Source organism: Ascaphus truei, chromosome 4 (assembly GCF_040206685.1).
Source record: "Ascaphus truei isolate aAscTru1 chromosome 4, aAscTru1.hap1, whole genome shotgun sequence".
NCBI lineage: Eukaryota > Metazoa > Chordata > Amphibia > Anura > Ascaphidae > Ascaphus > Ascaphus truei.
The window spans coordinates 221,047,789-221,073,043 of record NC_134486.1 but is presented as its reverse complement, the minus strand read 5'-3'; the positions used below and the strand labels follow the sequence as shown (position 1 = coordinate 221,073,043).

The 25,255-nt window shown below is 46.2% G+C and overlaps 1 protein-coding gene across 5 annotated transcripts in view; it reads right to left on the bottom strand.

The window, feature by feature from the left end:
• The window catches only part of KIF25 (kinesin family member 25), a 205,931-nt gene that overhangs the window by 172,170 nt on the left and 8,506 nt on the right, over nucleotides 1-25,255 (bottom strand). For all 5 annotated transcript variants that reach the window (XM_075596912.1, XM_075596916.1, XM_075596915.1 and 2 more), the window contains exon 3: nucleotides 90-212. In XM_075596912.1, coding sequence (XP_075453027.1) covers nucleotides 90-212 — 123 coding nt within the window. The remainder of the gene's footprint in view (nucleotides 1-89; nucleotides 213-25,255) is intronic.

Genomic DNA, 25,255 nt, shown 5'->3' with positions numbered 1-25,255 from the left:
TGCTTATATATATTTATATATATATAAAATAAAAAAAAGGTGAACACCACATTCATTTCTTGAGCTATATACGACATTTACATACACACCTGCATTGTGATGTGGAGCTGAACGATACCAATATTCATGATTGTACGCAAACTCTTTTCTTCTTTATACAGTTCATAAAATTGTGCAGCTTCATTACCGGATCTCCCAGTCTGACCCCGACACTGTAACCAGCAACATAAAATAGTCATTTGTAGTCGACGCACAATGCAAATCCCTGATAAAATGCGTATTGTACCAGTAAACTAAAAAACAAAATACTGATTTCCAACACACAGACTGGGATTCCCTGTAAGGAGACTAAAATAAGGGGCATTGTAGCTCGATTCCCTCTATAACTGACCTTACCAGATCCTAGTGAATCTCCCTCACAGACCCTTCCCATATGTACCACACTGATTAGAGTTGTGCAAACAACTTAAAATTTGCTTTGCAAAATATTTAGCAAATTTTTTTTTTTTTTATATAACTGTAATTTTATTAGGTGTTCCGGTGCATACATAATAACACAATCCATTTGCTTTTGTACTGCTGCGGCCGAGTAACCCTAACCCTAATCCTTTTGTCAAGTCCAACGTGGATATATATTCCACGTTACCAAGGGCGTCAATTAATTCGTCCACCCTTGGCATCGGATATGCGTCAAACTTGGATACCGCATTGACCTTTCGGAGGTCCACACAAAATCTTACCTTCCCATCGGGTTTAGGGACCATAATTAGTGGACTACACCACTCACTGGCATGATTCCTTAATCACTCCTAAGTGTAACATTTCTTGTACCTCCTTCTCTACCAGAGCCCTACGACTTTCAGGCAACCTATAAGGACGGGAACGTACTTTTACCCCAAGTGCTGTCTCGATTGCATGGGAAATTAAGTTAGTTTGTCCTGGTAAGTCAGAAAAAACATCCTGAAATTGAGTAATTATTGCTAACAAGTCCCCTTTTTGTTCAGAGGACAACTGTTTACCGCTTGGGATTTTATCGTCACTCACGATGTTCTCCCGTGGAGGCTGAGGACCCAAGTCCGTTTCCTCCTCCACCGGGTGGATGAATAGAGACCGCTGCATCTTCCAGGGTTTCAGCAAGTTCACATGGTAAATTTGTTTACCCTTCCTGGACCCTGGTTGAGCGATCACGTAATCCACATCACCCGTACGGCGGAGCACTTCGAATGGGCCCTGCCATTTGGCCAGGAGTTTACTCTCACAACTGGGTAACAATAACATCACCTGGTCTCCTGGGTGAAACACTCTCATGCGAGCATTCTGATTGTAATGTCTCTCCTGACTGTCCTGGGTTGATCTAAGATTCTCCCTGGCAAAATGGCCGACCACATCTAGGCGCTTCCTAAGGTCTAGTACATATTGCAGGGTATTCTTAGAAGGGGACTGCTGCTCCTCCCAGTACTCCTTTAGGAGGTCTAGGATACCCCGGGGTTAGCGGCCATAGAGCAATTCAAATGGAGAGAATCCCGTGGAGGCCTGGGGAACTTCCCGCACTGCAAACAGCAGAAAAGGGAGAAGTTCATCCCAGGTTCTCTTCTCTGAATCTACAAATTTCCTCAGCATCACTTTTAGAGTTCGGTTAAATCTTTCCACCAATCCGTCAGTCTGTGGATGGTAGACCGATGTCGGAACAGACTTGACCTCTAGTAACTTTAAGACATCCTGCATCAGTTTAGCCATGAAATTTGTACCTTGGTCTGTCAACATAACATGGCGAAGTCCAACCCGTGAGAACAGTTCCAACAACTTGTTGGCTACTTGCTTCGCCGTTGCTGTTCTCAGGGGGAACGCCTCAGGATATCTTGTCGCATAATCAACTACTGCTGCGGCCGAGTTTATTTGAGCATTTGCCCGGTCTCGGCCGCAGCAGTAACCAGGCGCGCGCCGGGATGTGCCTGGCGCGCGCCAAAGCCGCGGAGGAGTGCGCTACGATCGGGGCTTTCTCCCTCCGCTCGCCGGGTCCGCCGGGTCCCCCGGAACCCCCTGCCGCCGTTCCCCACATCGCGGGACACCAGGGCTCCCTCGGGGAGCCCTGGACGCGCGTGCAGGGGGCACAGGCACCCGATGACGCGCGGCACGCCGAGGGAGTGCGGCTAGCATGCCGGGGCATCCCCAGGCTTGCGGAGCTAGCCGCACTCAAATAAAATGTGCCGCCTCTGTATTACAAGGATAAACCTGTGTTCTTTCGCAGAAGGTTCTAGAGGTCCTACCAAGTCTACCCCAATCCTCTCAAAGGGAACTGACACCAAGGGTAGAGGAACAAACGGGGCTGTTTTTTGTCCTTTTGGACTAGTTAGCTGGCACTCCGGACATGCTGCACATAGCTTAGCAATATCACTATGCATCCCTGGCCAGGTGGATGAAATACGGTCCAATGTTTTATCCCTGCCCAGGTGACCACCCCAAAGGACAGTATGGGCTAGAGTGAACACAGATTTAACAAATGCCTTGGGAACCAATATCTGTCTGGTGACCTCTCCTGTTTGTGTCTGCCTATTCACCCTATACAGGATATCATTTGATAGCTCAAAATGGGGGAACACTATCACCCCCTGTGCATCTAAAATCTGTTCATCAATTTTCACCACCATGTCATACTGTCTAGCAAGGACTGGGTCTTCCCTTTGCTTCTGGCGAAAGTCAGGGAGATACAGGTCTGGTAAATCTCCAGGGCCCATATCCCCCTCCCTTTGGCCATCCCCAGCCATCACTTGTGACCTCTGACTACTAGAATGGTCACCTTGAGACCCAGATTTCTGCAACCAGTCCTGTTTGTCCAAGCGTCTTTGCTTCCGAGTCTTTTGAACCCGGGGTCTACTGGGAAAAAGGTCTGCCGAGAAGGGGAACAGTTTGCCAGGGTCCTCCTGAGCCCTAGAAGGAGGCTCCTCGTGAAGGACTGGGGCCATTAGGTCCGAAAAGAAAGGCCAGTCCCGACCGAGCACAACGGGGGCAGGGAGCCAAGGAGCGACTCCTACTTCGAGGTAAGCCTCCTGACCTTTTACCTGTAGCCGGATTTTGGCCATCGGATAGCGCTTTACATCGCCGTGTATACATTCTATGCTCCATGGGGAGTCAAAAGAACACACGTTGGGCGGTAACAGTTCCGGGAGGACCAGAGTTTTCCCAGAGCCCGAATCTACAAGGGCCTGGACGGTTTTTCCCCCAATCAGGGCTGGAAGTAGCCAGGGCTTGTAATTTTCCCCAGTAAAAGCCGAGGCGACGGTTCTGCTGAATGAACAATCCATCAGTGGACAGTCCACATACCGGTGGCCTTGTTCTCCGCAGGCGGAACATGGGGAGGGTTCCCTCGCAGGAGTGGGCTGTGGATAGCGCTCCGCTGGACCGGTTACTGGAGACCAGGCATCTGGTGGGTCCTGTGGGCGATGTCCTCGGAAGTTCCTCTCACTTTGCGACGAGCCGACATCCAGAAGGAGATGAGGGTCTCTGCGGGGACCAGCATTTGGACTCCGTCCTTGCTGAATGACTGCTCCTTCCGTTGGACTTGGCGGTTCCGTGACGGGCCGTAGGTTCCCCATTGATCCAACCTCCCTCTTTGGGCGTCCGCTAGTGCCGGTGGAGTCGGTTCCAGGACACTCGCCTGCTGCTCAGCCCCAAGGAAGTTCTCCACGAGTCGGACCGCCAAAGCTAGGGTTTCAGCAGCATTGCGTTTTACCCACGAGCATGCGGAAGGGGGTATTATTTGTAGAAATTGTTCCAAAACCACCTGCTCAAGAATTGCCTCCTTAGTGCACTCCTCAGGTTGTATCCAGCGCGTACATAAGTCCAATAATCGCTGAGCGAGGACCCGGGTTCTCATCTTAGCGGTGTACTTCATGTTCCGGAACTGCTGCCGGTAGGTCTCTGGGGTCAGACCTAAGCGATCCAGTATGGCGGCTTTTACTTGGCGGTAGTCCATTGCCTGATCTGCTGGGAGACCCTGATATGAGGCCTGGGCTTCTCCTATGAGGAGCGGGGCCAAAGCAGTTGCCCAGCGATCTGTAGCCCAGCCCTGAGCTTCGGCGACTCTTTCAAAAGTCAGTAAAAAAACCTCTGGATCCTCGTTCAGCGACATTTTCCTCAGGAGTATCGGGGGTCTGTTTGCAAGTTCTGGACTGGCAGACCCCTGGAATTGGGTCAACAGCTTGGCCATTCGCTCCTCCTGTGCTGCCTGCTGCTGGGTCAGGAGCTGGGTTTGCTGCTGCAAAAGTCTTTCATCTCTCTCTGCTTGCAGCCGGGCCTGCTCCTGCATTAACTGTCCCTGCTGTTTGGTCTGCTCGCACAAAAACTCTTTAAAAAATTCTTCCATTTTTTCCATTCTTGTGTGTACTGCTGCGGCCGAGTTTATTCGAGCATTTGCCCGTTCTCAGCCGCAGCAGTAACCTGGCACGCGCCGGAGGGTGCCGGGCGCGCCAAAGCAGCGGAAGAGCGCCCTCCGATCGGGGCGCTCTCCCTACCGCTGCCGGGTCCGCCGGGTCCCCCGGAACCCCCTGCCGCCGTCCCGCGATCGCGGGACACCAGGGCTCTCTCGGGGAGCCCTGGACGTGCGTGCAGGGGGCGCTGACACCCGATGATGCGTGACCGCGCATCAGTGACGCGCGGCACGCCGAGGGAGTGGGGCTAGCAAGCCAGGGCATCCCCCGGCTTGCGCAACTAGCCCTGCTAGGATAAAGTGTGTCGGTAGTGTATGTATGGCCCTTTAACTGCAGGGGCCTTTCAAAATCCTTCCCAATTCTTGACACCATATGTTGCAGGGTACATGCAACTACACACGCGGGTTTCTTGACAAGGCTGTTTTATTTTGCCTTGAAAAATATACAGCACACAAAACAAAAATAGCTCTTTTTCAGCAACAAACGAAAATGGCTTTTCCTTCAGCAAACCGAACAAAACAGTTTCTCTTTAGCAGACAGTTTATATATATATGCAGATACCCTTTTTCTATGCAGGGGACAGACAGTTCACAGTTTCACTACTTTGCTACTCAGACCTCGTTTTCAGGAATCACTTTAGCAGCTTACTCCTCTCTCATTAACAGCCTCCCTCTGTCTACAGCCTGGGTTTTAACACACCTTGATTAGGCAGCTGGGATCCAACTAATTATCCTGAGGTTCCCAGCTGAAGTTAACCTAGTCAGTGCTGCACTGCAGACTAGACATAGGTTTTCCAGGCATATAACTGGTGGCTTTTGTTTATCCTGTCACAGAGCCTTTGTAAAAAATATCTGATTGAATATGATTGTTTATGTCGATATACAGGGAAACGTCCAAATAATTTATGTGATTAATATTGTGTTCAAAAGTTAAAAATAAATTAAAATCATTGGTGTTTAAGGTTTGAATGAAAGAGAATAAAGAACTATCATCTCCTTCCCAAACAAAAATCAAATTGTCTATATAACAGTAACGTTTATAAAATATAATTGTTGACGAAATGAATTAGTGCTTTGATAAATTTACTGAAGCTCCCATAAACCCATAAATAAATTTGCATATGAGGGTGCAAAAGAAGGCCCCATAGCAGTGCCTTGTTTTTGTAACTAATATTTAGTGTCAAATAGAAAATAGTTGTGTGTCAATAAAAAAGTGATTGATTCCAATAGAAAAGTGCATTGTGAAATAGAGAGATTAGAAAGATCTAAAAGTGTTTAACGCCTTAAACCTGTGTTGGTGATTTATAATGGAATACAGAGAGGTCACATCTAGTGTGACCCACCTGTATTGACATTTCCATTGGATCCCCTGTAATGCGGCCATAAGATCTGGCTGTAACTAGATGTCCACATACCGCGATAAACCATCTCCCAAAGATCCGATGCTCGCTACAATTGGTTGACCAGCAGGGTTGACAAGTGATTTATGGATCTTTGGGAGATGGTGGAATACAGGAATCACGGGATGTGGACAGCTCAGAAACGCGCCCTCTCTTGCGCCCAAGACACACAAAATCTTTCCTAAATCAATAAGTTCTTGAAGTTCTCCCAATTTTAGGGAGAAATTAGACAGTGCAGATAAAGGCATCCTCATAGGTACTATGATGAGATTTCTTAGTTCTCCAACAATTGGGACATTCTCATGCTCGATATACTCAAGGTAGACACTTTCTCACATCTCTATAGTGGCAAGAGATTCAATATTAAATATTTTACATGCAACTCATAGTTTACACGTTTCCCTGTGGCCTTGTCGATATTGGTAAAACCACAAGACGGATTAAGGACATGATCTATCAACATAAGTAAACTATTATTAGGTGTATAAATATGTATTTACCTATGGCTGTACACCTTATACAAGATGGGTACGGTGTTAGTCAACTAAGATATCAGGTCATCGATTCAGTTCCACGGACGTGCAGGAGTGGAAACTGCATTTCGTGGCTCAAATAGAGAGAGTCTTATTGGATCCAAAAGCTGGATACCATGTCCCACAAGGGAATAAATAGAGTTTGACTTGTCAGGCTATATTTGACACAAAGCAAGTTGGAGACTATAAGGAAGGCCTAAGCGCCAACCATGCTTATGTTGTTGAAACTGGGATCTCCCTATGTCATGCCTGTATGCCCGCAGACCTGGCAAGACCTCAATACTGAGGTGGGAACGGTATTACCACACACCCACAGCAGTGGGAGCAAGCCCGGAGTGTGGTATGGTGTTCCTGGGCCTGTTGGAAGAGTCTTGGTGGTATAACGTAAGAATGGTCGTGTCCGTGCGCCAAAGTCCAGGGTTCCAGAAAGCAGAGTAGTCAAGTTCGTAAGCCAAGTCCAAGGATTCCAGAGGTCAGCAAAGTAGAGTTCGTAGCAGGGTTCAGGGGTAACAGAGACCAGGGTAGTCCAGGACGAGCAGGAGTCAAAACTAGGGAAATCCAAAGATAAGCAGGAGCAGGTACAGGCTGGAACACAGAGAGAGCAAAGCATAGGACTGCACACACAGGGATAACAGGAACTATGCAGAGCAATGATAGAGAGGACAGACAGGGATTATAAAGGAGGGAACACCAATAGGAGAGAGAGGAGGAGCAGAGGGAGAAGTGGGAGACAGCAGGGATAGGTCAGGAGGAGAAGAGGAGGAGACAGAGGAATAAAACAGAGAGATTGCTTGCAGGGCAAGGGAGGAGGAGTTAAGGGATTGACAGACATTAGAAAAGGAGCGTGTGCGCGCCCTCTGTAAACTGTCACGAGACGCGCAGAGCACCGCACCGCGGGCACACCTGCGGAGGGGAACGGAGTACCGGAGGGGACAGCCACCGGAGGTGAGGGAATGGAAGCGGAGGCTGAGGGGACCTGGGAGCGGGGAGGGTCGCCGCAGGGGCTCGGAGACCGCGTGGGTGCGCTAGACTTGCGGGGCACGCGCCGTGGCAAAGGAACGGAATCAGAGGCTGCCGAAGCGGGACAGGCGTGGATAAGCGAAGGGAGTTTGGCAGGGGAAGGGACAGAGAGGGTGATGTCAGGAGCATAAGAAGGGGAAGGAATCCCCTGAACCGTCACACCCTATGAGGGATAAACTGGGGCTCAAGGGAATGAGATAAACTCAAAATATGAAGAAAAAAACTGTATGTAATAATAGAATTCCTTCAATAGTATTGATGATTATCTTTAAGGACCTGACCCTATAGCAAGTGCACAGAATGATAACGTTGTATCGTGTGGAGGTTAGTACCAGATTGGACTCCCACTCTATATAAAAAAGGTATGAGTTCTGTATATCCTAGTACAAATATAATACCTCCAAATATGATCAAGACTCTTCAATGAACAAAACAAAGTACTCACAATGAGATGAGTGTTGATAAGTTTCCAAACTTGCAGGGTGTTGGTCCGGGCGTGCAAAGCGCAGAGTACATCCACAGGAAAAAAACTTGGCACACAGCCAGAAAAAAACGCTGCACCGCAGAAATAATCAGCCAAAGAGGGTGAATTGAAGAGATTCATTCACTTATGGCAATCACACTGACATGTTTCACCCTTGCAGGCTTTATCAAAGTGTTTGATAAAGCCTGCAAGTGCGAAACGGTATTGCGAGCCCCCGGCCCCCCCATTTCACACCTCAAGTGCCCCCTGTATTTCCCCCCTCCTCCCATGTCTTTCTATTCCCTTCGTCTCACTCACCCCCCTCCCGTCTCGCATGTATTAATCTCCCCTAAGTCTCACTCTTACTCCCTCTTAACCTACTCTCACTCAATCCTCCACCATGAAATACATACCAACCCCCCAATTCCATATTATCCACATACCACTCCCCCCAAATACATATGAAAAGACCCCCACTTACCTTGGGGATGGTCAGGCTGGGTCCGGTGGCTGCAGGGGTCCGGCGGCCAGCTCTGCAAGTTGGGGCCGACCTCTGGTCAGGCCAGGCCCAGGTGATGGTTACGGTCGGGCCCTGGCTCTACATCAGCTGCAGTCTTCCAAAGTGAGTGTACACCGGTTCTGAGGCCCAGCTTACTTCCGGAGCGCTGATGTCAGAGGGGCCTGTTTCGTGTCGCCAGAGGTTGGAAGCTCAGTGTGGGACACAGTGAGAAAGAGGCCTGCATCTGATGGAGAGCCGGGGCCCAGCCGCATACCGGGAGCTGGACCTGGCCAGAGGTCGGTGCCAATTTGCAGTCACTGGGCCTTTCGGTTCCCCCCTGTCGGCGACCCTGCCTGTACTGTTTATAGGTACCTTTTTGCCCATTACATGTGATATTTCTGCAATCCCAAGCTTTACTGAATCCTGTTTTTTACTTCCTTAATGTTCTTGAACTGAAGTTCCCCATTCTTTCTCCTTTATCTTACTCCTATATGCGCTGTTCTATCTTTCTATTCACAAAGTGTTTCGTATTCATTTAGGTTTTATATAATATCATTTTGACTATTATGATTTAACTGTAGGCCAATGAGATTTCCGGATGCCAAAATTATCACCACCCTAAATGATTCAATAATATTCCCTACAGTCAATTTCAGCATATACGAAGAAATAGTTGCAAAAGAAAACAATTTTTTCTTAACAATCTGCTGACCTTGGAAACAGATTCCTGGGGAGACACTATGGGGCCCAGACAATTGACCTAGCCTTAACAAATAAAATAAAAAAGGCCTGACCTCAACAGAGACTCACTACTACCAGGAGAGAAAAAAATAGATAGGTAAACACACACAAACACACACACACACACACACACACACAAAGTAGGGTTTAAGATGGCTGCCCCACATATAACTAAATAATTAGAAAACACTGGGAAATACTGCTGGATGTTTGGTTAAGATACTTCCAAGGATCAGATCCAGACAACCCAGTATTAAATTAAAAAGAAACACAAATATAAAAACTATTTTAGCCCCCACTGTTATGAAAAATACACACCAGAAGCATCAATTGGTTTTCAGAAAAACCTCTGGGCTGTCAAAAATGTGGTTTAAATAGATTAACTACAAACGAGAGTAAACAGTTCATATCTCTGTGCGCTAAAGAAACTTTAAAAAATAAAGCAATATATTAATTGCAGTAGACAATATGCAGTGTATATTATAGAATACCCGTGTAATAAACAATACGTTGGCAGAACAAAAAGACTGTTAAAAATTCGACATTAGAGAAACATTCAAAATGTTTTTTTTACAACATGGCCTATCTAAACACTGAAAGAAACACAACAAAGATATCAAGATGAAGATCAAATAAGGCGTTCAAATAGACATACTGTACTGTAAAAGTTAGTCACAGATTCCTGCAGCTCAGGCGTAGAGACACTAGGGATACTAAATTAGAAACCCGTCAACCCCACGGACATAACCTTGATATAGATATAGCTGCATTTTTAGGGTGGTGAATAATCTGATGCTTTTAGGATTCTCTGACCAAATGGAACCGTTGCATTTCCATTTCAAACAAAAAACATATTAATATATTTTATAAACTTACATACAGTCATGAAAATATCATTAAACAATTGTGCATTTTAATAATCTGGTACACAAAGTGTTCGTATACATTTTTAAAAGACCTATTTTTATTTTGTGTAAAGTCAAACTGGCGTAGGTACGTATTGGTCAGTAAAATAAAAAATACATGTTTAGATAACAGTTCCTGGTGGGGGGTACCTAAGAGCACTTTAAGCTGTAAATTGTCAACCAGTCCTTAACCTGGGGTTGTCATTAATGGCCCAATAAAATTATGTGTGTGTAGCCCTTTTTGTGAACCGGCCTGACCCACCCAATCTCACATTGGCCCCTCGTGGTCTAACCGGTCCCTTTTTATCTGAACACCTTTCCTAAGGGACTACTGGTAGCTGTATAACACCTGTGGCTCCAGGAGATCTGAGCCTCCGCTAGCTGGGAGCCTGGGGAAACCCTTACTCATTTACCTGGTGCAGCGCCTCCACTTACCCAGGATCCCCGTTATGAAAGATAGCCCTGGGTAAGAAATACAATAACACACGTATACGATAAAACAATAACTAACACTTTACTAACACACATATCACACATTACATAACATCATAACCTTATCACCTCAGGCCCAATGTCTGGTGTTCCCTCCCAGTGTCCTGTGATCCCCCACACCCAATGTCCCGTACTCCTACAGAGGTCGTGGGTGACTGCGCAGTCACTAATTAATCTATTAGGCCTGTTGGTACACATATATGGGAATACCTTCCGAGCACTCCGATGCTCGGGCCTGCAACACTCTTCTCAAAGGGTCAGACGTGCGATGCATCCGTCTGATCCTATCCAGGTACTTCTCCAGGAACCCCAACGAGGGTCCCACCGCTTCACGGGAACACAACCGTCTCTCGGTAACACCACCCGAATCACAGGAACAGCAACCGCCGCTATCCCTGTCTATCCCTAACTAACCCTAACGTGACAGGAACCCTAACCTAGGGCCTGTCCCTGATGAACCGCAACCTGGGGTGGCTTGGGGAAATCTCCTAGGGCCTGCGGAGTAATACCCTGCCCCACTCCCCTAGCTACCCACGTCCCTAATCCTCCCTAACAACTAGCTACTCGCTATTCCTAAAGCGCCTGCAGCAGACACACAGCTCTCACCGTCAGCCTGCAGACATTCACACACGCTGCACACACTGCGCCCAGTACATGCCGCGGCACACACAGCAACAGTCCTACACACACAATACACCACACCTGGAACCCGCAGCAAATACCCACGGCACACACTGTGCCTATTTGCCAGTGCGCACAGCTCTACCCGCTGTGGCACTGCCAAACCTGCACCTTTCACGCCTAAGGGTGACCTCCTTTTCCAGGGCCGTCCCTCTTCAGTTACCCCCTGCCCTTACCGGGAATTGGGGCCTGCCTGGGGACCTAAGGAGAACCCTTACCTGGTGCAGGAGCCACGCGCTCCCTACACCCTTCCTACTCCTTCCTCTGCCTCTTCCTGACTGCCTGTCGCAAAGCCCGCGAACTGTATCTATTCTTTTCCCGGGCTGAGAGTCCTCCAGCCCTATTGGCCTCTATGAGGCACCTGGTGCCTATCTCCCTATGCCTCCTGGGAGTTGTAGTTCCCAGGAGGCTGTCTGTGTATTGGGGCTGCGTGCGCACTTGCCCCGCGCATGCGCAAACTACCAATGGCCGCCGCAACCTCCCTCTACCCTGTCCTGCCCTCGCGCGATCTCTCCCTAGCCTTCCCTGCACTTGCCGCCTACTGCGCATGCGCGAACTAACGCGCAATGGCGGCGCCCTCTCCTTCAGCCGCCGAGCCGGTGGCAACCCGATCGCGGCCTTAGCGACGGCCCGATCGCGTCCCCGGCAACCGGCCTGCGCCGCAACACCTCGCGCTGCTCCCTGCACTGGCCCCCACCCTCGTGGAGTGCCGGTGGGTCCGTCGCAGCCTCCGGCGGCACCCGCTACCACACGGCACTCGCGGAGGGGGGCCAGAAAGCTTACATTTACCTCGGGGCTACATGTGTATATTATCGACATTTGGTGACAGTATCCAAACCTACCAGAGGTTCTGGGTGTCATCCTAAAAGGGATCATATATTCCTGAGACAACCCACCTTTGTGAGTGGCAGAGAAAGGTGACAAAAAGGTCATCATTCAGTCTTAGCTTTTTACTAAAAATAAACTATATCTTGGAACCGAAAAGAATAATAAAAAAAAAAATTCGAACCAGCACATATAGCTGATTCAATTAAATCCAAAAATACTGAACTATTTAAGCTGCATAGGTGAGATACTCATCTTAGATGGACATTGACAGATAAAATTAGATTCCTAAAGATACTTATTGATCAGCTGAACACGTTGGTATGGGACCCAACATTCTAGGGTTTACTGAAAGTCATGGGATATTTTTTATACTGAGGCATTTTTAATAAATACAAAAAAAAACTATTTTCTCTCCCCAAGTTAACTAGAGATTGACGAGGGGGAGTTAAGGACACACCCCCGAAGGTGGGCCTATTCAGTTTCCAACACAGGGGTTTTTAGGATAAAAAACATGACACGCATATTCTCATCTTCCAGACTCCAAAGACCTCTTTTGGTAGGAAACTGAAGTTTTGCATTGGTAACATATATTGTTACATAGTAGATGAGGAGGAAAAAAGACATATGTCTCCATCAAGGTGCCTTATTTACTTTAATTTTATCAAGCCATCTACTGTATGAACTTTCTCAGTTTACCAATTTTTCATTAATTTAGAAGTTGTGACTTCTTCCAGAATTAAAGAATTTGTTTAATATTTCTGTTATTTCCTTATATTTTATCTCCAATAATTTGCATGCCCATGTCACACTTAAAGGGTCCTATATTTTATTTTCTAGTCTTTTTGTTATTAAGGTAATTAAATAACTTTTTAGGGTTTATCTTACATTCTGTTGCAATCTTTTTTTCATTATCCATTTTTGCTGATTTGATTACCCTTTTGCTACTTTTGTTACATTCCTTATAATTCTGATATGATGCCTCCGTCCCTTCTGACTTCAAGAATCTAAACGACTGCCTCTTCTTTTCCATTTCCTCCCCTACCTCTTTATTTAGCCAGATTGGTTTTTACTTATTTATTTTATACGTGTAACGGGTATTCCACCCCACCCAATCGCAGATATAGTGTGGGTGCGGGGAACTCAGTGTTACCAGGTGTGGTGCGTTACCTGTTAGGCTCACAGGAGGGCTGAGCTTCCGCCACAGGGAACCTGGGGCAATTATATTAAGAGTAAACCTGTACTCGGTGGAGCGCCTGCACCTGCGATGGTTCCTAGCAGAGCAGGAATTGTTCCTCGCAGGACACGTACAATAACTCGCACACCTTGATGTATAATAACCAATACTGTTTACTTGGGAATAACATACGACACATATACTGTCAACATAATAACTGGTGTCCCGCTCTAGAGGCGACACTAACTACGGCGTCTCGCAGGACGCTTCCCTGACACCGGGTGATCCCACCCCGTGTCCAGTGACTCACCACCCATTGTCCCGCACTCTTGCAGAGATAGGATATGGATGACTGCGCAGTCACTAAGGAAACTACTCGGCTGTTGGTGCACTTGTAGATCTAAAGTACCTGCCCGAGCACTCCCGTGCTCGGATCTGCAACTGGCTTCACAAAGGATCCGGCGACCGAAGAACACCGGAACCACCTCCAGGACGATCCCACCCGGAGAACTGCTGCAGCCGCAACGAAGAACTGCGCCCACCTCGCTGCACGGAGGCGCAGCGTCCGCTGAGTCCCTAACTGACTCTTATGAACTATGGGGACACTCACTGTACTATAGGTCGTCCCTACAGCACAGCAACCTTGATGGCTTGAGGGAAAACTCCTAGGGGCCTACAGGGTAGCCTATCCTAGGCAAGTGGGTGCCTGACCCCCTGCACCCGCACTACCTCTTCCCGTACCGCCCAAGTCACCTATGCCTCACTACTATCTAACTCTTCCTCGAGTCTGCAGCAATGCACTGCAACCTGCTGGGTGCTTGCAGCCAACGTGCTGCAACCTAACACTAGGCCCTCTTGTCCGCCCTCACAGCACTGACCTCTGTGACCTGACAATAAGGCACCTCACTCACTTAAGGGCAGCGTCCCTAATCTAGGGCCGTCCCTTGTAATTTCCCACTAATCTGGTGAGGAGTTGGGGCCTACCTGGGATATGGGGGACCTTATGCGGTGCAGGAGCTTCACTCGCTCCCTGCACCCTTCCTTCCCCTTCTGCTCCCCAGTTCCAACTGCCGTCTCGTGGGCTCAGCGCGCGAAATGTATCTCTCTGCAGGGAGATCTTAAGCCCTATTGGCTCCCTGATGTCACATGGGGTGTGCAGAGGCACATGGGACTCGTAGTCCCTGCTCAGAGCCTTCCCTGGTAGGCTAGGGTTTCGCGGGCTCCTATCTGCGCATGCGCGAGCTATCTGTGGGCCTCCCAGCGCCTGGCTGTCTGTGCATGCGCGATACTATGCACAATGGCGGCGCACTCACAGCCCTGCTCCAAGAGCGCTGGGAGACCCGCGACGCGATCGCGGCCTTGGCAACCGGCCGCACGCGTCCCCGGCAACCCCCGATCAGGAGCCTGACCGCCCTCACCCCTGCGATACGCTGGTGGGGCCGCCATTGGACTCGGCGGCACCCGCGATCGCCAGCTAGGTGAGGGGGGTGCTGACAGGCAGGGGGGACCTGGCTACATACGTATTACCCAAAGGTAATAGATGTGCTTTTCTAACAATGTTTATTTCTAACAATGCCATTTATCTTCCATATTCTAACCTGCAAAAACATCATCCCAAATTCTGCCTTGTAGAATAGTTGTAAATACAACATGACCAATCCCTTAAGGGATTGGTCATGGATATTAAGATTATTCAAAATTATTTACCATTAAAAGGGTTTTTAATTTGTTCAAATCAACATTGCATAATTGCAGTGAGTGCATTCATTAGGGAACTTTTTGTTTGCATGTTTACTAGTATATTTATCCCTATTTGCACCACAGCAAATTACTACTGACTTTATTATAATTAGACTGTAAGCTCCTCGGGGCAGGGACTCCTCTTCCTTAATGTTACTTTTATGTCTAAAGCACTTATTCCCATGCTCTGTTATTTATTTGATTACCACATGTATTACTACTGTGAAGCGCTATGTACATTAATGGCGCTATATAAATAAAGACATACAATACAATTACTATAAGGCTGATACAGGTGTTCTTTTCCCTTCTGCCTTTACCCCAGTATAATTGTAGATTAGTCCTCAGTTTATTCAAATCTGCCTTTCTAAAGTTTAATGTCTTTGTTTACCCAAATAAGGTTTTTTTTAAATAAGATTCTCTATTTACCCTGTTATGTTTCGAAACGTCTGCTTATATTGTACTGTACAGTATGTTTCTTCTAACATCTTTTTCTGTAACTAAGCCCTGTACTACTTTGTATATTAAATCTAAAATGTAATAAGTATCGTCTTGGGCTCTAATTGAACGTTGCATGTTTTTGAAGAGAGTAATTGCATTTTCGGATATGTTTTGCTACCATAGGCCTGTGTGGGTTAATCACATTTTTTCCTAGTAAACAGGGGCCAAGGACACTGCAAGTATAACTTTAAACTATTTTTGGCAGGGGTAGTAATTTAATATATATTGTTTCAGTTAGAGAGAGATATTTCTAATTTTAGGCACCCTGTGGGGAGATAAGCGAGTCAGCGGGATAGTTGTGTGTATTAACCCTGGTCACATACAGAAGTCCCGTGTTCACAGGTGTGACACATACATTTTATAAATAAAATGTTATTTACTTTTTTACAATTTCATTCATTTAAATACTGTATATCAGCCCCATTTTTCATCTTAATTATTTGTGTGAGGGTATTTTGATATCATCCACCTACTGCACTGGTAACTATCTGCTTGCACAGATTTCTAAACAATTAAATCAGTGGTGCGCAAACTGGGGGGTGCAAGATTTTTTAAGGGGGGCGCAAAAACATGCTTTGTATGCATAACATGATGGTGGGGGCGGAGGTACGGCAGCTGCAAAAGAACCTTGTCAGAGTAGCTGGTGGATCGGAAGAAGAGGGCCAGAATTCAGGCGGACCTGAGGGGAGGAGCACGCCCCAGCGGTCTGACGTGGAATGTCCCTGCTTCCCGTGTCTGCCCTGCAGCAGCGCTCTGCAGGAAGAGGAGAGATTAAGGGCTGATCAGGTGTGTAGCAGGGCTGTGTGTACTGAGCTTGCTGCATATGATAGGTCAGCATTTAGTGTACAGTGTGTGGAATTGGAAGAGTTGTTTGTTAGGCCTGGGACATAGTACGGTGAGCCTTGCTGAGCCGTTCTGAGCCACGCTGAGCAGATGCACTTACCCCCTGCATCTGTCATCAGCGCGGCTTTAGCAGCCGCTTCCGCATGCATGCGGAGGCTCAGATATTTTGGAGAGACAGGCAAATTTAAAATTTGCCGCTCAGGGAAGCGGAGGAGCGTTCACGTGACCGCTCACATCCAATGGGAGCGAGGGACTAGCCACGCCTCCCGCCATACCTCCGCCTCCCGACACGCCACCGCTCCACGTCCGCCCCGCCCCCAAAGCGCACTCACTACCTCGCCTGCCAGGACACAAAAAAGCTCCAGTTGGAGCAGGCGAGGCAGAGCAGGTGCGCTGATCAGTGTGGCCCGAGGCACCATGCCCGAGGCCTTAATCAGTGACAGACCCCCTCCTCCCTCCCTCCCCCCCCCCCTCACACACACACACACACCCCTACCTTACTGCATCCAGTTAAAGGTTTACTCACAGTCCAGAGACCCACTAGAATTACAATAAAGTGAAATCACTCAACCATTCAACGTGCACAGATTGTTTCAGGATTAAAGAAACATCTACTAACTTTCATATATCAGGGAAAGTACCCTCTCTATACAGCTGTATGTTCTGGCTCACCGTTTTTTGTAGTCCTGGTCTATAAGGGGGATATATTAGTCTGGTTATGAGGGCAGGATAGCCGGCTGCAAAAGAACCCTGTTAGAGTAGCTGCTGGATCGGAAGAAGAGGCAAGAATGCAGGAGGACTGCAGGGGAGGAGCATGCATGTCTGATGTGGAATGTCCCTGCTTCTGGTGTCTGCCCTGCAGCAGCCCTCTGCTCCTGCTAATGCTCCTGCTCTTTGCAATTCACTGTGTATGTTTTGATTTCTGTATAATTTTATTCGTTTTAGTAGGTAGATTGATGCTTTTATTTGCGGGGGGAGCGGAGCTACAGGCTTTTACTCCAGCACCTCGCGCATGCGCCTCCGTCGAGTTCAATTTTTAATTCAAATGCCAAGATTCAAGATTCCAGAATTCAATTTTTTTCCCAAAGTGCAGTGACAAAAAGAGGCATATAGGAGAAGGAAAAAAAGGGGGGGGAAGAGGGAAGGGAGGTAGATAATGGGGGGATGAATGACCCCCCCGAAAAAAAAAATTGCCTGTGTGATATTGACAGTCCACCAAAACAAACACATATTACCAGATACCAGACAAATAGATAGTGATCCCATACAGTATACTGCCTGCATCGGACATCTCATAAACATGTTACAGCTCCAAATGTTATGATAAGTGCAATGCTCTTCAGCAAGGAATTTGAGAATAAGATTTTAGTGCATTGATGGTTCTCTCATTCCTGTCCTACAGTCGTCTGATCGCTCTAACCCTGCAGTTCTACAGACACTTTACAGTCTATGGGGGATAATAATTAATGTCCCTAACTAAGCGTTGAGAATTGAAACAATGTTAAAGAATGCATTTGCAGCAGGCGTCTATTGACGTCAATAGAAAGGGGGTTGGGGAGAGGAGATGAGAATCTACTTGAGATTGTCACATATGATATCGTACATGCCGATATAATGTTGAAATATGTAAGTATTTATATGTATTTGTATTATATACCATTTAAAGTTGTGGGTTTTTTCATGTGATTTTGATTACATCAGGCAGGGGGGGCCCGACAAATATCATAGATGAAAAGGGGGGCTCGGCATAAAAAGTTTGCTCACCCCTGAATTAAATAATCAACGTATGTACTGTAATGTACAAACATTTGTGTTTGGTGTTTTAGAATATACTATTTCTATTCACATTGCATTTTATATGTAGTACATACCTTTACAACAAAATACTGTAGTATGTATATTATCAGTATTATCCATTTAATTTGATTTTCAATGATATGATATTTTTATGCTTTATTTTATATAATCACTCCCACAATGTTTCAATAGTGACTCAGATTCCCAGTATCCGACAAAATAATTTTGTATACAACTATCAAATGTAACAAAACAGAGGATGACTACAGCACTTTCCCAGGTTATTGGGCTCAGCAGAGTAAAATTAAAATATTCAAAGAGCGTTGTCACGGTAGACCAGGTCTCTTAACACATTTATATTTCTGGGATTAGTCAATAGGCAAAACAAGGCAGCGAAATAAAATGGGGTTTATTTGGATAAAACCTCGGAAATAGAACAAAACACAAAATACAGAAATATACACACTTACTGGGTTCTGGGGTATGAGTTCTAGCCTTTCCTAGGTGCAGAGTGCCTACTTGCAAGGGTTTACCCTGATTGGAACCTTGTTGCAGACATCCTGCACCGAGGTTCAACAGAAACTCCTGACCGGGACTCAGTCCCGATACACCTGGAACTGTTTTCTGTAGGAATTCTTGACCGCGACTGCTACGTTCTCAGATGAGAACTTAGTCCTCGCATCTGACTTAGTCTCTGCAGGGCAGACTTTCCTAGCTTCAAAATGAAGCCGGTTGCTCTTTTATTTGCAACAGAGCAACTTTGAAAAGCCTGCCCTATCTTCATTGACTCAAGCCACAAAATTGTCTGGTTCTCTGAATGGGGGTCTCCTTACATACCCTCCGCTGAGTTACATTCAGCATGGAGGAAGGAGGAGTGACCAGAGTGTGAGAATTCCTCCTCGCCAGCCAATAGAAACAGGGGCTCGTCTCTGGGCTGACGTCAGAGTAGGGGTGTGTCAAGCCGACTGGGATGCCTCATGGGTGCAGGACATATGTATAGACCAATTGGAAACGCGCCGACATTCTGTCGATTCCCATGATCAACCCATTGTCACATACTGGTCAGGCTCCACTAAGTCTGGCAGACCAGAGGACTCAGTACTCCACCCTGACCTGGCCACTTAGCAACCTGACATCTCTCAACATCCCTTCTCCTGGTCAAACTAAGGACTCTGTGCAGACTTGCTGGCACCTTAAGCAGATGCCCTGGTGGACTGCATAGAGCCTTATAGTAAATGTAAAACACATTATAAAGTACACATTAATAAAGAATATACTTTGGGGAACCTTGTACTTATACGGGAAATGGATTGGGGATATTTGGGCTCGAAATCCAGGAGTCTGGGTGACACTGGGTAGCCCTGGTGTAATTCACCCCACGTACCTGCAAATCATGACTGCTCACTGGGGAGAATTAAAAGTCTACCAGTAACTTTGGCCCCCGAACTCCTGCAAACAAAATAATTGAATTTCCACCCAAATTTCCCACCTAAAACTGACACACAAGAAATTCCGCAGTTCTAGGGCTAAGGGAACATGAAAACAGAAAAAAGCAGGGTTCACTTTATTTTCCACATGTATTATACCTGGTCCCTGGCTTATGGAGCTACCAGGGACGCCACAGTTCCAGGGGTAACCAGAAGGCTTAACCTTTATTGTATAGTCTGGTTACCCTACCGTCACAGACGTGTTGGATTCTATCCTTGTCCTTATGGGGACACACAGTTGCACAAAGAAACCCTGAAATAAGCATGAAAGACAATGGTTTGCTGACATAACAACACAGAGACTCCAACAGTACCAGGTTTCCAGCACACAGAAACCAGGAGGAGGACAAATACACATTCACAGATAAGTTTTTTTTACTCTTTTATGTTTGTGATTATCTGATATCGTTCTTTGTATATTGCGATTCATGTTCATAGCATTTTACACCAGTAATAGACGTGACATAATAGTAGGAGACATAATAGGAATAAACTCTTCATACATAAAAGTAGACATTAGGAAAAGGAGTCTGTCAAGGGAGAGGGGGTTTGGCCCAGGATTAAAGGGGTTACACCCCATTTGGCGATCCCCTGCTCTCACTTGGGGAGCAAGGGGTTAACTGGACTAGTGTCCAGTAATATGTTTTTATCTTTCTTCAGAATCCAACTGTTTATTCCCCTGTATAAATTTATTGTCTCATCCTAGTGTTAGCACCAACACATACACTAGGGTTGATGCGGGAGGGAAGGGGTTAATGTTAATTCAGTGATTATAGCCCTTTGTTCCCTTTTCCCGCCTTTTCAGGCTCCATTTTGCAGCCTTCCATAGGTCGCCATTGAGACTCCATGCATTCTAATGGCAGAAGTAGCGGTTTTGGACCTGTTTTCCAGCGACGACCAGAAGGTGGCGTCCGAGAGGAGGAGCGGAAGTTTCCCATTGTAAGTCAATGGGGCCATTGACTTCAATGAGGATTCCTCTACGCCGTCCTCGAGGAACAGGTTGGCAGCCATCCAAACCGCAGACCGCAAAAGCGGATACAATGTCTTTGAAAAGAGCAAAACAAGAAAAAACACAAAAGCGCACCAAGATGAGAGATAGATATTGTATTAGCAACAAATAATAAAATTAGTAACTTACATATAAAATTTCTTTAATAATCCCCGATTCTGGTGTCTATCACAGGAGTAGGGCATCACATAGGAAGTATGAAGGGTAATCTCAGTTCTGAGAGATCAGACTCGCGCGCTGGGGCTGTCTCTGTTCACTCTCCTGTCCTCCACGTGTGGTAGCATGGTGCAGAGTGTAGCACACATGTGCAGGAACCGGGGCCTTCAATAGGTGTCCTTAGGATGCCTGTCCGTTTTTGATAGCATAGAAACGATCGGAAATAAGCAGGAACGGTACACTTGAGTGTGTACTGGTGGTGGGTAGTAAAACCGCCAGCCACAACAGTCGCGACGCGTTTCGTTTAACAAAGTAAACTTCTTCAGGCGCCTGAAGAAGTTTACTTTGTTAAACGAAACGCGTCGCGACTGTTGTGGCTGGCGGTTTTACTACCCACCACCAGTACACACTCAAGTGTACCGTTCCTGCTTATTTCCGATCGTTTCTATGCTATCAAAAACGGACAGGCATCCTAAGGACACCTATTGAAGGCCCCGGTTCCTGCACATGTGTGCTACACTCTGCACCACGCTACCACACGTGGAGGACAGGAGAGTGAACAGAGACAGCCCCAGCGCGCGGGTCTGATCTCTCAGAACTGAGATTACCCTTCATACTTCCTATGTGATGTCCTACTCCTGTGATAGACACCAGAATCGGGGATTATTAAAGAAATTTTATATGTAAGTTACTAATTTTATTATTTGTTGCTAATACAATATCTATCTCTCATCTTGGTGCGCTTTTGTGTTTTTTCTTGTTTTGCTGATATTGGTATCACCATCGGGGTTCCGGTGGAGACCACATTTGGAGGTGGGGGAGACACCTCATAAACACAGAAGCAGCAAGAGAACTGAGAGGGACCAACACTCCAAGTTTAAAGAGCCAGAGCGCGGACTGAACTTTTCACGTCTTTGAAAAGAGGTTAATCACTTCGGTCAAGTTCAATGACAATTGTCGTGGGAATCTTAGGTTCTAGGGCACCTGGGAATAAAATTCTTTTTGCCCCTAGCAACTAGGAACCCCCACACACGACCCACACTGGGTCCGGGAATGAGGGAATCCCGTAAACGGTCAAGCGGAGATAGAGGGTCGCGCCATTGACTTTAATGGCGGAGCGGAGGCCCCATTGAATCCAATGGCGGCGTGCGCCCATGCATTGTCTATGGCAGCACCGGCCATTGATTCCAATGGGGAAAAGCCGCGTGGCGTGAAAACGGCTAAGTGTGAAATGGAAAAAAGTGTAAGTCCATATCTCTGGTTCCGGAAGGACCAGAGGGCTGGGATTTGGGTGGCATGTAGCCAAGGTTCTAGCATTTAATGCATGGCCATTCCCAACCCTCTCCCAACAACCAGACGGAGTATGGGCTAATGTAAAGATTTGTGGTTTTTCCCATAGACTTCAATGGCGGCGGTTTCCCCATTGAAATCCTATGGCGGGGAACCCCATTGACTGCAACGGCGGAGTTGCTCCATTGAAGCCCATGGCAGCGGAGCCCGTTGTTTTCAATGGGGAATGAGTGAAAAGCAGAGATTCATTTTTAAAGGGACGAATTCTGTATTTTAAAAAGTGTTTTAAAGTGCATTTATGTATCTCCGGTTCTGGGGGTCGCAGAGAGCTGAAACTTGGCCAATATGTAGAGTCACTGTCGGCATTAAAAACTGGCAGGTTTCGACCCACTGAGCCCACCAGAATGGAAACTATTAAAATGTGAAGATATTAAGCTGTGTATAGTATTTTGGATCTGATATGAGGATGCAGACCCCATCTGCTATGCTAATAGGTCAGGAAGGGCAGCCGGATGGTTTAGCATAAGCCCTCTGATCAAAGGTTAACCGCCTGATTGTTTACACTAGGGCCAAGAACAAAAGAGGCTGAGTGGTTTGTAAGTGTCCTAGTTCACACTTGCAAGGGAAGAAGAATCTACTTCAAAGAGATTTTGCTAGCCAGCTCGACGCCTAGGGTTAAGAGATGGGTTTGAGATGGTATTTAAACCAGGCTCAGCCCTTACTCAATTGTCTTTGTGATTTTGAAGATTGCTGTATGAACTGCCAGTCCAGATTTGACTGTTTCATCATTCCATCTTAAGTAAGTGTCTATATTTTGTCTGTTATTTGTATATCTTGTGTGTTCACCTTTTTCAAGGAATAAATTATATTTTATCATATCTAAGCCTCGTTCAGTTCAACCCAGTTATTTTGGTGTAAATTATATCTTTTCCTAAGTTACCGTGACAAGCTCTATAATTAACTGGTCCCTGCCCTGAAGAGCTTACAATCTCGGTGGTAAGTGGGGAGAAATTACAGAGACAGGAGGAGGGTGTTATGGTAATTGTGTATGCAAAGGGTCATGGTAAATGCTTTTTTAAAGAGGTGTGGTGTAAAATAAGCCTTAAAAGTGAGGGGAAAAGGGTGCTTATCGGATATTGATGGATGGGCATTCTAGAGGTGTGAGGCAATAAGTGAGAAAGGTTTTAGGTGGGAAAGGGGTAGACAGAAGACATCCTTGAGCACAAAGCAAGAGTCTGGCAGGTGCATAGCAAGAAATTAGTGCTGCGATGTAAGGAAGGACAGAGGAGTGTATAGTCTTAAAAGAGTGAAGGATCATTTTGTAAGAAATATGGGATTTAACAGAAAGCCAGGAGAGGAATTTCAGCAGGAGAGAAGGCGAGATAGATTTAGGAGTGAAGTGATTCCACTAGTAGGGTTTAGGATGGACTGTAGGGGAGGGAGGTGAGAGGCAGAAAGGCTGGATAGTAGAAGGTTATAATAGTCGAGAAAGGATCAAATGAGGGCATGTATTAGAGTTTTAGCAGTAGAACTACAGAGGAAAGGGAGAATCTTTGCAATATTACGGAAGAAATTTAAAGATTTTAGCAACATTTTGAATGTGAAAGGAGAAGGTAAGGGAGGAGTCAAATGTGACACCTAGGTACAGCTGCAGCGGCCGTTATTCAAACACTTCACGCGTTGTGTACATCAGAATACCGATGTCATGACGCGGGATGTCTTCCAACCTTACCGCCATAAGACGCGAGTGCTGCAAGTGCAGAAAATTGCATTTTAGAGTTCTGTTTTTTAAAAACCTTAAATTGACATAGTAGCACAGTAGCACAGTAGCACAGTGCTGTACACATTACAATTCATTCATTTCATAGCACCCAAAGAAACAGTATCCATAAAATTCAAACAAAGCAATCGCGATATGCGCGGGTGCCTGGGGCGATTGATTGCGTTCATACCGCGTGTAATACAGGAGAGCACAAGAAATTGGCGCCGTAATTTGCTCGAATAATGGCTGCTGCAGCTGTAGTGTGCTTGTGAAACTGGGTGTATGATAGTGCTGCCAGTATTAAATGCAGGATAATACTGTATAGCAGAGAGACATTCACAAACTTTAGTCTGGAAAGCAGGTTTAGGTCATGGGTTAAAAGGTAAATGTGTGTATCATCAGTATAGAGGTGATATTTGAACATCAAAACAGTGATGAGGTCACCTAGAGAGATTGTGTAGATAGAGAAAAGAGAAGAGGTTCCAGGAAAGACCCCATGGGAGATATGAGAGAAAAGACACAAGTATGATAGAAGAGATGAGGAAATCCAGAATAGTGCTCAATTACAGATACTAAGAGTATGGAGAATGTGAAGGAGAAGAGGGTGGTCCACAGTATTAAAAGCTGCAGAGAGGTTGAGTAATATACAGTGGCAAGAAAAAGTTTGTGAACCCCAATGATAATTACGGAAATTCCATAGGTTTTCCATGCTAACCTTCTTGAATAAAAAACAGTCTTTTCTTAAATATCCAATAGGTTTATATTAACCAATTCTATGTCTTTGAAACAAAATGACGAATGAATTAGACAATGAGTAATTAAGAAATAGGTTATGAGCAAACGTAAGTGAAACCATGGTTTTATCTGCTAAATTAAAGGGGATAATTAGAATCAGATGTTTAAATAATTAGGTAGATCTTCAGGGGTGGGTTTGGGAGGCCCCATTCAATATAAAGAACAGAAACTTTGTGAGTTTAGCCTTCCCCATACAGGTGTCTGTAAGCATGTCATGCCATGAACAAAAGAAATCTCTGAGGACACCAGAAAAGCAGTTATTGATGTTCATCTGTCTAGAAAGGGTTACAAAACCATTTCCAAGGATTTGGGGCTCCACCAATCCACTGTCAGACAGATAGTCTACAAATGGAGACAGTTCAAGACCACAGTCACTCTACCCAAGTGTGGTTGTCCTACCAAAATCTCTCCAAGAACAAACCGGTAAATCACCCAGGAAGTCCTAAAGAACCACAGAGTAACATCCAAGGATATGCAGGCCACTCACGCCTTGGCTAATGTGAGTGTTCACAACTCAACTATCAGAAAAAGACTGAACAAAAATGGTGGTCATAGAAGGATAGCAAGGAGAAAACCACTGTTCTCTAAAAAGAACATTGCTGCCTGTCTGAATTCACAAAGAGCACTTGATGGTACACAACTTTTCTGGAACAATGTTCTCTGGACACACAAGGTAGAGCTTTTTGGTCTCAATGAGAAACTTTATGTTTGGC